The sequence below is a fragment of the Sceloporus undulatus genome, chromosome 1 (genome assembly GCF_019175285.1).
Source record: "Sceloporus undulatus isolate JIND9_A2432 ecotype Alabama chromosome 1, SceUnd_v1.1, whole genome shotgun sequence".
In the NCBI taxonomy this organism is placed as follows: domain Eukaryota; kingdom Metazoa; phylum Chordata; class Lepidosauria; order Squamata; family Phrynosomatidae; genus Sceloporus; species Sceloporus undulatus.
The window spans coordinates 367,491,000-367,505,057 of NC_056522.1; the positions used below are offsets into that span (position 1 = coordinate 367,491,000).

At 40.7% G+C, this 14,058-nt stretch overlaps 1 protein-coding gene across 8 annotated transcripts; it reads right to left on the reverse strand.

Moving 5' to 3' along the window:
• Nucleotides 1-860: 860 nt before the first annotated feature.
• On the reverse strand, nt 861-13,264 carry LOC121916676 (cell division cycle-associated protein 4-like). 8 transcript variants are annotated; one of them, XM_042442060.1, is made up of 4 exons: nt 13,019-13,069; nt 5,970-6,054; nt 4,226-4,378; nt 861-2,289 (listed from the first exon to the last, which is right to left on the reverse strand). In XM_042442060.1, the coding sequence occupies exon 4, from the start codon at nt 2,281-2,283 to the stop codon at nt 1,549-1,551; it is 735 nt and encodes a 244-aa protein (XP_042297994.1). In that variant the 5' UTR covers nt 2,284-2,289; nt 4,226-4,378; nt 5,970-6,054; nt 13,019-13,069; the 3' UTR covers nt 861-1,548. The 8 variants fall into 8 exon arrangements, with proteins under 8 accessions (XP_042297994.1, XP_042298009.1, XP_042297985.1 ...); XM_042442051.1 differs by having other exon boundaries at nt 862-2,289; nt 4,234-4,378; XM_042442027.1 differs by lacking the exon at nt 4,226-4,378 and adding an exon at nt 11,168-11,547 and having other exon boundaries at nt 862-2,289; nt 13,019-13,048.
• Nucleotides 13,265-14,058: the final 794 nt, after the last annotated feature.

Consider the following 14,058-nt stretch of genomic DNA (forward strand, 5'->3'; position numbering starts at 1 on the left):
CCTTGTCCCCTCAAACACAACATTAAGTAGGATGACAGACTTCAGCCAAATCATTCACATGTACATATAAATATTTATAAATAAAACCCATGCAATTTATGCTTGGAAGATAGCAAAAACATGGCTTGAACTGAAGTGAAAATGGATCAATAGCTCCTCTTCCAATGTTCACATTAGTAAGAGTAACCTGACTTAACACAGTACTCCCAGATTGAAGGCTGACAACTGCTCCTACCTCAATGTTACGTATTCACACACTTTTACTGAGCTACTTTAATAGAGGCCCATGGTGTTAAAAAAAAAAAGTCCCCTTTTCAAAGTAATTAAAAAATACAATTGCAAATATTTCAGGATACTAAATAAGCAGCTGGCAGAAGATTTGTAGCAAAAATATATCTTCAGAAAATAGCCGAAAGATTTTGAACACTGATAAACACTTCTTTTAAAAAACTATAACTATTTTAAAAAACTGAAAACAAGTGACAGAAAAAGCTAGCTAGGATAATGGGAACCATTGCTTTATGGCTCTTTAACAGCATGTGTAGTAATAAATGTAGAGAATGTTAGGTCAGTTAAGTGTTTGCTTGGAATTAAGGACAGAGGAATATCCAAGCCTTTGGTCCTCAAAACAATTACTTCAAAGATTCACTGAAGCAAATGCCAAAGGTTGCTGAAAGGTTCTCAGCCTAGACAGTATTTATTATTATGATCTAAGGCCTGTTACAGACTGCCAAAATAAAGCTGCTTCGGGTCTCTTTGGAGGTATGCTGTTTAAATGATGCATGCATCCTAAGAATCCGGAAGCTGCACCAAAAGCTGCACTCCGGTGCTTAGGAATGGAGTGTGGCTTTGGCGTGACCTCCTGACTCTTAGGACCCATGCATCATTTAAATAGCATACCTCCAAAGAGACCCAAAGCAGCTTTATTTTGGCAGTCTGTAACAGGCCTAGGATGAGAATTTTATAGTCACTGTTTGTACATTAAGTACTGGAGTCCATTTAGTATTTGTAGCCTGCAGGTAGAAATTTAATTGCCAAGGGAAGAATCCTGCTACAACCAGGATAGATCCCTTAATGTTAGAAAGGATTAGGAAATCAATGTATTTTTAATTGTTGGGAGCCAAGGGGAAGATGTATGGGCAAAATGAATAAACCTATGTACCCATGGATCCTTTAATATATCATGCCTCTGTTGAAACACCAGGGACTTTCCAAAGCAATTTGGGACATGGCACTGAGGCAGATAGTGGTGTTAAAGAAAAGAAAAGAAAAGAAAAGGAAAAAAAAAACCCAACAACCCCAAAACTGGAATACCTACTGGGTTCATGGCAGCTTGTAGGTTTGCCTAGAATATACATCTGAATTGTTGCTACTGAAAATAATGTAATTGCATATTAATTTTATACATTAACAAAATTTTGCAAAAGAAGTGGGTTTCAGATGGGGTTTTTTTGGAAGATTATTTGCAGCTTTGAATGAACAAACTATTTGGGATTTTCACTACTCAAGAACTGGCTTCTTCAAAGGATGTCTCCTTCACCCTTTGTCTCAAGATTCAACCAGAATCTCCACAAAATGATCAAGCTCATTCAGATCAGATTTACAGTTAGAGTTAGCTGTTGCTTGAGGAAACGTTTCAAGTACATCACAATGTCCCATTTTTGTACTGCCCATCATTCCTGTTAATACCGTGTCAAGATTATAATATGAACTGTCAACTTCTGAAAAAAGATCTTCAACAGAGTCAGGAGTTTTTGTCTCTAAGGTTTCAAAGATTTGATCTAAAGATTTATGGAAGTTTCCTCTATTTTCTGGAGGGCTCTCCATTTCCCACACATTAGCCTGTAGGTTTCTGGGAGCTTGTAGTGGCGGTCTTAAAATTTCTGCACTCTCTTGTGTTTCTGCATCCTCAAAGTCTTTTGAGAAGCCACTATAACTTTGAACAAACTTTTCTTCAGCTTGTTCCTTCGAGGAACGACAAAGAATATCTGTCGAAACTAAACGGTCCAGAGAGGATGGCCCTGAATTCTGTGCATTTATCATCTGCCAAGTTCCATCCTGGGTCATTTCCTCTTGGATCTGCCGTACCGTATTGGCTATAAGCACTGAGCGATATAGATTCGGTTCAACAAGCATGTGGCAAAGCTGAAGTTTAACCAAAGACATGTCTAGCAGTGACTGACGCTGAAGGTTATATGAAGGAATAGCTTTAAAGCCAGCTAACGTTCCTTCAATATCTTCCTCTCCATCAATGCACTTCCTTTTCAGTCCACGTACAAACATTGTGTCCTGTTGAAAACAGAGTAAGATACTGTTAGATCACAAATTAACTGTCTTCTCAGGAATCTGCACTTTATAAGTAAAAGCTCTTTGATCACACAATTAAATTAAGTGATTCTTTTGAACACTTGCCCTAGAAATGGAATTCAGAGCCACAAATAAGAAATATTATAAGCCCCAGAAATATAAACAAATAATCTTTGCAAAGAGTAATTTTGCAAATGCATCTTTTACAAACAAGATTATTAGCCCTCTTTCAAATGTTACGTTTGAGCACACCTAGGATTTGATCAATAAGTAATAACTACTACCTTAATGGGAAAGCTTCTGCACATCCACTCTGTTCCATGGCAATTGCCCTGGGACCAGTAAATCACTGTTCTGAATAATTTAACTACAATGTACCTTCAGACATCATGGCACCAGTCCAGATCATCTCTGTGTCATTTGTTTTTTGTTCTCCTTAGCTTATAAAAATAATCATATTCTAACAAACCCATTTTCCCAACAAGCCGAAACTGAGAAAGTCTTTGATCTTGATAAGCAAGAATGCTCAGTCAAGGGAGGATGAATCACAGCAGCAAAATTCAGCTGCCAGAAAAACTTTGAAAAGATTTTTGGGCAACAGTTTCTGATCTGTAACATGTGTAGGGGTTTCTTCCCTTGTGAAGTCCAAGGCTTTCATGGCTGGCATCCATAGATTTTTGTGGGTTTTCCATGGTATGTGGCCATGCTCTAGAAGAGTTTTTTCCTGACGTTGCACCAGCATCTGTGGCGGGCATCTTCAGAGATGCCAGCCAGAGATGTTAGCGAAACATCAGGAAGAAACTCTTCTAGAACATGGCCACATAGCATGGAAAACCCACAAAAATCTAAGATTTCTTCCCTCTTCCTTTCTGAGAATACTGCTGATCTATCTGACTGGCAGGTTGAAGGTGTCAGTGCCATTTTCACTTTCATTCCTCTTCCCTCTTACAAACAAAGCTGTTTTGCTCATGCAGTCTCTTTTGGTCCCTTCCTCCAGGGCTAAGCTCTTCCTAGAATTCAAAACATAACCGTTGAAAATCCCACACCCTGGGACTCTATTCCTTCCAAATGCCTCCAAGTTCCTGTGGTATTTCATTCCAACTGTAGACCATTTTTTAAAAGAATAAAACCAACAAGGCTTATTTTATAAATTAGAAGACTAAATGGGAGATTTCAAAATTATTTTTTAAAAAAAACTTTCCATTTTTTGTCTTCCAATGAATGATTAATAAGCAGTTTATTATTGTGAAGGGGAGCTGCTGCAAGGAAGGACTTAAAATATGGAACAATTTTTTTCAGGGGTGGGAGGTTGATATGTCCAGAGAGATTTCTACTACAGTATATTCATGCTGAACAATAGGACAGTTTTTGGCTACTTTGGGCAAATGCAATTTGTGGATCCCTGGAAACAATTAACCAGCCAGATCACAATACCTGTAACCTGCAATGACACAGATCTTTAACAATGTCTAAAACCACAAGAAAGCCCAAGAGCTTCCTTATGGAGAACATTTCAGAGAATGCATGCCATGTCTGAGAACGCTCTACTTCTTAAAACATGCTGCCTAAATTCAAAGTACAATGGCCATCACAACAGGATCACATATCATGCTATCTCCTCCCTGCTCTCAGAAAGAAGGATCAAAGTGCACTTTAAATGGCTCAAAGTATCATGGGCAAGAATCACCACCTTCAGTTGTGTCCAAAGGAGTACACCAATAGGTAGATAATTCTTTCTTGTGCAAGGCTGCTGTTGGCATTAACATGGCAAAAAGCTGTTCCAGCCAACTGTCATTTCAGTCACTATATGCAGAGCTGAGTCTAGATGCATCTTTAGTATTCAAACCATTTTTAAGGGAAGCAGGAGTCTTTTTGGAATGGAAAAGCCATCCAATTCCTACACGAACAGCGTCACTACCTCAATACCTCAGTCTTGCATGGATTGAACTTCAGCCCCAGTAGAGATGTCTGTTAACAATGGGGAGATGAAGACCGCCGAGAACCCTTCGCCGTGCCTCAGTTCTCACAAGAGAAAACAATTAAGGTATGAGGACATGGATTGAAGGCTATGCTGGAAATGAAAGTTGACACTTAAAATTGTTATTTGTTCCTACCATACTGTGATGAAAAATGAGTGCTGGTATCTAAGCAATGCAGGCTTTGTTGTATCACCTTATTAGTATCAGCATAAAATATTTTCTTCCTATGTTCAAAGATACATTTGGCTTGGTTATATGTCAGATCACATATTTACACCACAAGTTGTGAGATAAAAGTCCTCAAAGTGTCACACAATTTTTGCCAAGATCTATCTTCATCACTTTTAGTTCATAAGCATTTTAATTTAAAGTCCATATTGATACAAGAAGGTGGGTACGACTGCAGAGAAGGTCAAACCTTTGAAGTTTTGCCCCACAACATTCAATTTGTTGCAAAATCACAAATGAGGATCCACTGAGGAACATAGGAGTCAAATGGCCATGTACTGGGGGAAGAAACAGTGAAATACATCAAGGATCTAAGAATATGATGGCCTTCTCTCAGGCTAAGTTGTAACTTGTACCAGCTGCTCTAAGTCTAGGCAATGACCCATCATAAGAATATGCCTAACATGGGACCATCACAAAACTATTATCACAATCACTATCATGGTTTACGTATATGTCCACATATACACACATATTCACGTGCACCTGGGGAACAAAAGGCCATTTAAGAGCCTAGAGTATTTATTCTAGTACTCACTTGAATGCAAGCAACAAATAAGTTGGTGGCATGGGATCATTCTAATGTCTTCAACCCTTCAAAACATGGTCTGGCTATTCATGCCCACACATTAGGCTCACATACTCAGTCCTATCTCTGGTTTCCTAGGTTGGTTAAATGACAGTTTAATGTTACTGAATCATGCAAACCATGGTGTACGCAAATCAGCAAATGAACAGGGATTGACAAGCCTGAGGTCCAAGAAAAGAAGTCAGAACCATGATCTGGAGGTAAAAGAGTTCTGTATCCAACATCTATTGCAATTTAAACTTTTTTCAGTGCAATTTCTTTTAGGGCTTTCGAAAGGGTTTTTGTGTTTCATATCAGCAAATTACATTGTTTTGAATGTCAATTAAGATTTTAACCCCTTTCAGTTCTTTGCAGGATCGTTTCAGTCACATATTACAACATCAAACTGTCAAAGAAAGTTGTGAAAAAACTGTTCATGGTGTAGCAAATCTGAGATCACTTTTGAATTTACAACACCAAATTCCTATAAAGCCACCATGCATTTTAAAGTTTTTATGACTCTCAATTTTGCAGCCCTTAGCTATTTAACAAAGTTTGTCCTAATCTTACCATATCAGTGAATTTTACCATTTCACTACCGTACTCTATTGGTAGCATCCTTTTTCTTGTCAATGCCCTTAAAACCCAAGACACTCCTTTACATATTTTGAAACAAACAAACAAACAGTCCTCTAAGACTGCATGCAGGCTGCAGGGCCACACTTTGTCCATCACTGTTCTAAGCAGTGCCTAACTTCAGTGATCCTTGCCAAACACTCTTTATCTCATAAGTTAATACTACACTTAATCTTAGCTAAAAGGCTGATGACTATAACCTGTAGTTGATTGTCATGAATAAACTGAAGCATAAGTTACAAGTCACTTACCAATAATTGTGTCTGATGCAGTCCTTCCTCGTCCCCCATATTACAGAACAAGATTCCATACAGCAGGTATTCCAGCACCACCTACCTGAAAACGGCAGGCAAGAAATAAATGAGTTTTCAATACTTTAATATTCCTTGCACATGTGTTGGACACATTTCCCAAAACAAACAAACAAACAAAAACATCAACCTGTTTTCTCTTCTCTTATATTCTCTATTTGCAAAATAAATTCAGGTAACATTAAGGCCTAGGAAAAACTATGCAGCGAATGGAAAAGGTTCTTCAGATTTACCCATCTGCTTTAGCAATAGCTACAACACAAGGCACTGAGAACCACTTTGAACAAATTGTGTTGGATCCAGATTTCTCCAGGCGGCTAGCAGAAGGGAACATCCCAGCCCCTTCCTCCCAGTGGCTGCCCTCCATGGAAATGCCATGCCAAAATTTGGGGGGGTTCTTTGGAGAAGCATAGTGCAAGCTCATCTAGTAATGAGATGGAAGTAGTTTCCATCAGCAAGGTTCCTGGATTCAACCTATTATATTGCTATAATCCTGCTGCCATTATCCCTAGCGGTAGAATTCAAAGATATACCTGTGTTGGTCTGTGGAATCAGTATGTAGAGAGATCTTGCAGCATTTCTGAGACTAACTGAAAGGAAGAAGTTGGCAGAATGAGCTTTCATAGACTTCAGTCTACTTCCTCGGATACATTTAGTGGAGTGGAAGCCAGGAAAAGACCTGCCATTGGTATGTTAAAACTGAACTTGCCACTTCATTTCCATGCACAAAGGGTTTTGAATTTGAATTGACATTCTCATATACCAATGGCATATATATGTCTGTCCCTGGCTTCCAGTCCACTAAATGCATCTTAGGAAGTAGACTGAAGTATATGAAAGCTCATGCTGCCAACCTTCTTCTTTCAGTTAGTCTCAAAGGTGCTACAAGATCTCTCTACCTTCTGCCACTCTACAAAGTGGGTCAATACTATGCCCATGTTGCAGATGTGCTTTCTAGAGATGGGGACAAGCTAAATGGCTTTCTTAAGGTCACTTGTCCCTTTACTTGTTTGAATTTCTGTAACTCACTGATATTTTACAGCTGTTATACATCAAGCACCTGACAGAAAAGCTGACAAGAAAGATTTAATTAAAATGGTTGTGGCGATTTTATCATCAGATGCAAGTACAGACATGAAAGATATTTGGGACAACTTACCTCAGTATGATATACTGCATACTGAGAAAGTGCAAGATGGATTTAAGGGGCTCAGAAAACAAGATTCTATAAGAAAGGGCTAAATCACCCTACACTTGAGAAAGTGATGGAAACTTGGCTTTTAAAATCAGTGCAATGAGCAAGAGAACGTAAGACTTTATGGGCTGTAATTGTAAAAACTGATAATATGGAGGCTCTAATCATGTAGATGCAATAAAAATTGGGGTAAATGTTTGTACACAAAACGATAAAGGCAATCCTGGCCTATGTGACTGAGATCTGGTTGCAGAACTGAAGAACGACACAGGAGACTAAGAAACTGCTAGATTACGCAGGAAATCAAGGCAACACAATTAAATGGATAATGTGGGAAGGGCTGACCAGGACTGAAGAGAAGTGAAGATTTTTAGGAGTCTGCAAGGCGTTGAGCAAAATCTCTGCATAGAATTGCCAGAACAATTGGATGCCAAGAATTTGTTCTAGTCCTGGGTGATTTTATAACACAGCAAACAGAAACAAAAAGAATTATTGGGGAAATCCTTGATGAAACTTCTTCAAAGACCAAAAACAGGAACAATGTTTAGAGGGGTTGAAGAGTGTGTGGCCTTTTTGTTCAGAAAAAGCCAAAAGGGTGGGCAAATTTAGGCTTAAAAATTACAGAGTGGTGAAAGCGGAAACAACTTACTGTTTCTCACCCCAATTCTTCTAGTGAAACCAATGTGCAACAGAAAAAAGAAAGTACTTTCACACAGCATATAACATATGGAATTCTCCACTACAAAACCTAACAATACACACTGTTGTAAGATTACTTTAGAAAGGGATTAGACAGGGCTTTATAAATAACCACACTCAGATACTGTACTAGGAGTTTGTTTGGACATAACACTAAGTCAAAATATGTTTAGAATAAGCCTAGCCTCCCTGCTCCCAGGCTCAGACAATTGTTTCTCCTAGAAGATTCTAGAAGTTTTTGCTTCTACTTTTGATCAACTGCAGGTTGCTGAGATCTCCAAACTGAAACAAACTCCAGTCAATCTTAGCTGTGGTTGGTAGTAAGTCCAAGTTCAAACCATGATTTCTGAAGTTGGTGTCTGTTTATTAACCACAGCTAAAATTAACCCCACTTATCCTGATGTGTTAAAGTATGTTCATCTTAATAAAATAAATCAGAAGCAAAATTTTCTGTTCGCTAAGGCTGCATCTGCACTGCAGGAATAATGGAGTTTGACACTGCTTTAATAATTGTGGCACCATCCTATGGTATTCTGGGAATTTTAATTTGTTGTGGCACCAGAGCTCTCTGAATATCTCACAAAACTACAAATCCCAGAATTCCATAACTCTGAGCCATAGCAGTTAAAGTGGTGTCAACCTGGATTACTTTTGCAGTGTGGACACAGTCTTTGTAGCTGTTCCAGAGAAGACAGGGATAGTGAGCATACAAAACACAGGGAAAATCAAAATGTTAAATCACAGCTTAGTGCACTTTCCCAACTGGGCATCCTCTAAAAGAGTTGGATTACAACAGACATCTTCCCATTTAACCTGGGTGGGGACAACAGGAGTTATAGTACTGGAGGGTAGTAGGCTCATGAATGCAGACAGTATTTCCCTGAAAGCCACTGGCCAGGGGTGATAACAGCAAGGGAGGGATTGACTTCACATTGTTCTTGTGGACTACAATAGTCAAACTGGTCATTTTATAAAACAGGATACTAGACTCAGGATGGACTGATCTGCCCTCTCAGTTGGGTTCCTCCCATTAGTGTGAGCCCCATACTTAACTGGCCTGAAAAGTCCCCCACTTATTCCCAACTCAGTGGCTTTTGGATTCAGTCCTATATTTGCATAATTATTTTGCTTTATAGAGCTACTGCAGTGGCAGGAAGGCCTAAAGTCCCCCAACGCTCAGGAAAAAAACCCTCCAAAATAGAATTAATACCCCTAGAGGTTATTTTTTATGTTAGAGCTGTCTTGGGGTCAGGACCTTTTTAAAGCCTGAACAGTCTGTTTTCAAAACTTGAACAGGCCACCCAACCATTCTCAGTTCTAGAAAAACAGGATGGATGCGGCCCTTTCAGCCCTGGGCTATTGGAACATTGTGCTCAAAGTAAAATGAACTATATAGATCATTATTAAGTGAAGTACTGTGAAGGTAAGTAACTGAAGACTGTCCCCTCAGACAACTGCAATAAAATAAGGCTCTAATCTTCTACTTAGTAGAGAATACATCACCCTGAATTTACAAGAATGGGTTAGGATTGTACTGCAAATTATTCCTGCAAAGTGGACAACACAGTGAGATCCTAATACCAGTCAACAGTGAAGAGCCCAGGGGCGCTATAGAAATGACACACGGGACAAGGCAAATATGGAGAATTTATGAGTTACAAATGGATGCAAAATTCACAGAAGAAAAAGTATTTTAGACAAAATACAAGACTAATTATGGCAAACACTTGAACATTTTGCACTAGCAGTGATACCGCAAAAGGTAGGAGGAAAAAAAGTCCTTAAAGATGGATTGTAGAAGAGTTAGAAGGCATACATAAGGATGAAAAAACAGCAGGGGTAACAGAGAGGAAAGCATGTCAAGAAGCTACATTTTGAAGTGAGGGAAAAAACCCTCAAAATCACTGCTCCTGTCAGTGTTGCATGATTTGGCAAAGCCATGTAATGTTGCATGAATGAAAAGCGGCTGGAAAACTTCTCTTCATTGACAGGATAATGGTGGGATTATTGCAACATTGTCTGAAAATCTTCTCTGATTACCAGTATATATAGTTAAAAATCTTTGACTCATTGACTATTAAGGATGTGGGTAACAGAAACTCCAACATTACTTGTGTGGCAGCTAGGTATTGTCTGTGTGTGAGAATGAGAAGGAGATCGGGGGAAAGAAAGTACAGTATTAAATGAATTTGGAGGGAAGGAGAGAAACCAACTGCTGTAAGTGAAGCCAAAAGTGGGGAAGATATGTCTCTCAGGGTATATACAGAAGGAAATAAAACCTGGCACAGATGCTTGCATAAAAGGCCTGTGGTGCGTTACAGACCGCCTGAAAGTGGCGGTCTGCCGCTGCCTCCATTTCCGCCGCCAGGAAGCCTCAGCCTCCAAATGGGGAGGCTTCCTGGCGGCGGAAAAAGCAGCCGCAAAAAGTGGCTTCTTTTCACACTGCGCTTGTGATGCACGAGTGCGCAAATGGTGCACTTGTAACATCGCAAGGCAAGGGGGACGTGCAGACGCTAAGCGGCCAGCACGTAAAAATGGCCATGCCCGTGTGTATAGGGTGCCACCATTTTTACACCCCGTCACATGCTAGGGGTGAGGCCGGTATGGACGCTAGGTCCTCGTGCGGAACAGGCCCGTGTGTGAGAGAGAATGAGATAATATATTCTATGTGAATTTGGGGTACTGAGCTGGAAACCACCAAGAGGTTTCAGCGGAGATGATGAAGCACTGGAGAAAGAGAAATTGCTTTTTTTTTCTTGGTTGGAGTGACTGGGATAAGGAATATGGTGGTGGAATAACAGAATCTGCAGTCAAGAAATCAGAAGACGACTAGGAATGTGAAGGGCAGCCATGAAACAATTAGAAAAGATCCTAAAGAGTAAAGATATACAACTGAGCATTAAAGTCACAATTGTCCAAGCCATTATATTCCCCATCACCATGAATGGATGCAAGAGCTGGGCAGTGAGGAGAGTGGAACAGAGGAAAATCAATTCATTTGAAAATGTGGTGCTAGAGAAGAGTGTTAAGAATATTGTAGACAGTCAGAAAGATGAACAAATGGGTCCTTGAAAAGATCAAGAAGCCTCTTTGGAAGCCAAAGCTTGAAGCTTCTTTGGAAGCCAAGATGATCAAACTGAGCCTGTTGTAGTTTGGCCACATCATGAGAAGACATGAATCACTGGAAAAGACAACAATGTTAGGAAAGATGGGAGGGCAGTAGAAAGAGAGGAAGACTGCATGCCTGATGGATGGAACTGATTAGTGAGATCACAGTGGGCCTGAGCCTGTAGGCCCTGAGGAGATGGCTGAGGATAGGGGTTTTCAGAGATGTTTCATCCACAGGGTCACCGTGCATCAGGATCCTCTCAAGGGTGGCTGGCAAAAACAAAAATATGCACAGAGTTTAAAAGTGTCGTATTCTGGCCACATCATGAGAAGGCATGACTCAAGAGCAGTAGAAAGAGAGGACGTGCCAGATTGCTGAATTCAATAAGAGGCCGTGGACATGAGCCTGCAGGGCCTGAGCAGAGCAGTGAAGGACAGAGCGTCTTGGAGATGCCTCATCCATAGGGTTGCCATGAGTTGGGGTCAACTTGAAGGCAGTCAACAACAACTAGGAGACTGAAAAGAAGACAGCCAGAATTAGAAAAGATCCTAAAATGTAAAGATATACAACTGAGCACAGAAGAATCATACAAGCCAGTGTTTTCCCTATTACCATGTATGGATTTGAGAACTGGACAGTGGAGCAAAGCAAGGTGTCTTGGAGATGCTGCATCCACAAGCTGACAACAACGAAGCATAGACAACAACGCCAGGAACGCTGGAGGGTAGAAGAAAAGAGGAAGGCCACATGCCAGATATGTATGGCCTCTACGAAGGGAGGCCTGAATCTGCAGGACCTGAGCAAAGCAGGGGTATCTTGGAGAGGCCTCACCATCCGCAGGGTCAGCCTGAGGGCAGCTGGCAACAAGGACGACTGGAAAGAAGCACGGAAGAGGTCAAGCCATAGACTTGGGGAAAGGCCTATGAAGAAACGTACCAACCCTCATCAGGAACGCTCAGAAAAGAAAACCACTTAGTTTACCTTTCAGAAAAAGTGAAATGTACTGTATTGCAATTAACTATGGCCTGTGATCTCTGCCCCAAAGTCTCCTCCTCCTCCTTCTCCATCTCCTTGGCCTCCTCTGCCAGCTGAAAAGGAGGCCTGCTGCTTTGAAGCTTGGATGCCCAAAACTGTTACAACTTTAGCGCTAGCTGTTCTTTTATCCTCGACTAAAAACAAAAAACTCTTCAGTCTGTATTCTTGGCACATTATTTAAAAGATGTTTTGCAAAGGCTGTGAAGGATTTAAAAGCTAACCATCCTTCTATCTGGGGCCTGAAGCCCAAAAACTCTTTACAGGGGATGCGTGTGTCTGTCTGGCCTGTATTTCAAAGAAGCATCCCTGTCTTCTAGATTATGGGGCCTATTTACAGTCTAAACACTTAACTCTATTTCTTTTCACTTCATATCTATCATACACACACATGTACATATATAGATCGATACTTATTTGTGTGTTAAATCCAAATATTCACTTCCCTCAGGTGTGTATTTTAAATCCATATTATGGGGCCTATCTAAAGTCTAGCCTCTTAATTATATTTCTACTCGCCTCATATATATATATATATATATATATATATATATAGACACACACACACATATACTGTATATCTATCTATGAACATAAACTTATTTGTGTGTTAAATCCAAACACTCATTTCCCTCGAATAAGGGGGAAGCCTCGCATTCTTCCGTCCTGAGGAGGCCGAGGAGCCCCTTCTTCCTCCCCAAGGAGCAAGCTTTCCCTGGGGCCTGATGCTGCTGCTGCTGATGATTCACCCGCTTCCACCTCGGCAGCAGCAGCAGGAGCAGCCGCCGCCGCCATTTTGGATCCTCGGCCCACTGACCCTGCGCGGGCCCCGCTTCCCCCGCTCGCTCCTCCGCGACCTTTGCGTCGCCAAACAACCCTCCCGCTCTGAGTTTGGAATAACAATGTCCCCTCGGGGCTCCCGTCGTCTCCTCCGCGCGGGCTTCCCTCTCTTACCCGCCGTCCAGCAGCGCCTTCCTCTTCAGACTGAGCCCGTGCTCCCGCCTCAACCGCCTCCGCGCCTGAGAGGAAAGGGGCGGGGCCAACGGCCGCAAAAGCCCCGCCCCTTTCCCTCACCCCCGCCATCTTATTGTCACTTCCACCACAAAGAAACGGCTTCCCTCCTCCCTCCCCCGTCTCTCTTTCTTACCCGCTTTGTCATTGGACGACATGGAAGGCGCCTGAGCGGCCTCCGCTTCCCACTGGCTGCCACGGGCAAATGAGAGGAAATGTTCCATTCGTTGGACGGTTGCTGCGGCGACTAGTCCCACCTACCACTCGTTCTTTCGCTACACGGCTTCCCATTGGTGCTAGCGGTTGCCGTGGTTGTTAGCCCCGCCCCCTCCGCTGTGTAAGTGGCTGGCGCGGCAAGCCGAGTTTTAAACGCCTGCCAAAGCTTGGCTCCCGAGAGGCGGTTACCCAGAATCCTCTGGGAGCGACCGTTGTTCAGTGTAATAATAATAATAATAATAATAATAATAATAATAATAATAGTAGTAGTAGTAGTAGTATAATATTATAACGTTAAATATTAATATCATATTATTTTATATTATATATATATATATATATATATACTATATAATATATAATGTAATCTATAATAATATTATAATATATTATATATTCTAATATATAATAATATATAATAATATTATTATAGATATTATATATTATATTACATTGATAGTATGATAGTAATATTATAATGTAATATTATTATAATTATTATTATCATTAACAACAACAATAATAGAATTTTATTTTCATCCCTCCTCTCCAATAGGATTGAGGCGGTTTACAACAATAATAAAATTCATACGATGTAAAAATAACCCCATTATCCCCTCCTTCCGTAAACAAACAACGTAACACTTTTAACACAACAATAATAAAATAAAATTTAAAAACAAAATGCAGTTTAAAAGATGGGGTTGGTTTTCTGTGGGTTATGGCGACCCTGTCATGGGGTTCCCTTTGGCCCCTCTGAGGCTGAG

Excerpts from the sequence above, each read along its gene's own strand:
- LOC121916676 (XM_042442043.1), bottom strand. The coding sequence starts at position 6,008 with ATGGGGGACGAGGAAGGACTGCATCAGACACAATTATTG. Across the intron at positions 2,290-5,969 it reads TGCATCAGACACAATTATTG|GACACAATGTTTGTACGTGG; the intron begins GTAAGTGACTTG and ends TGTTTTCAACAG.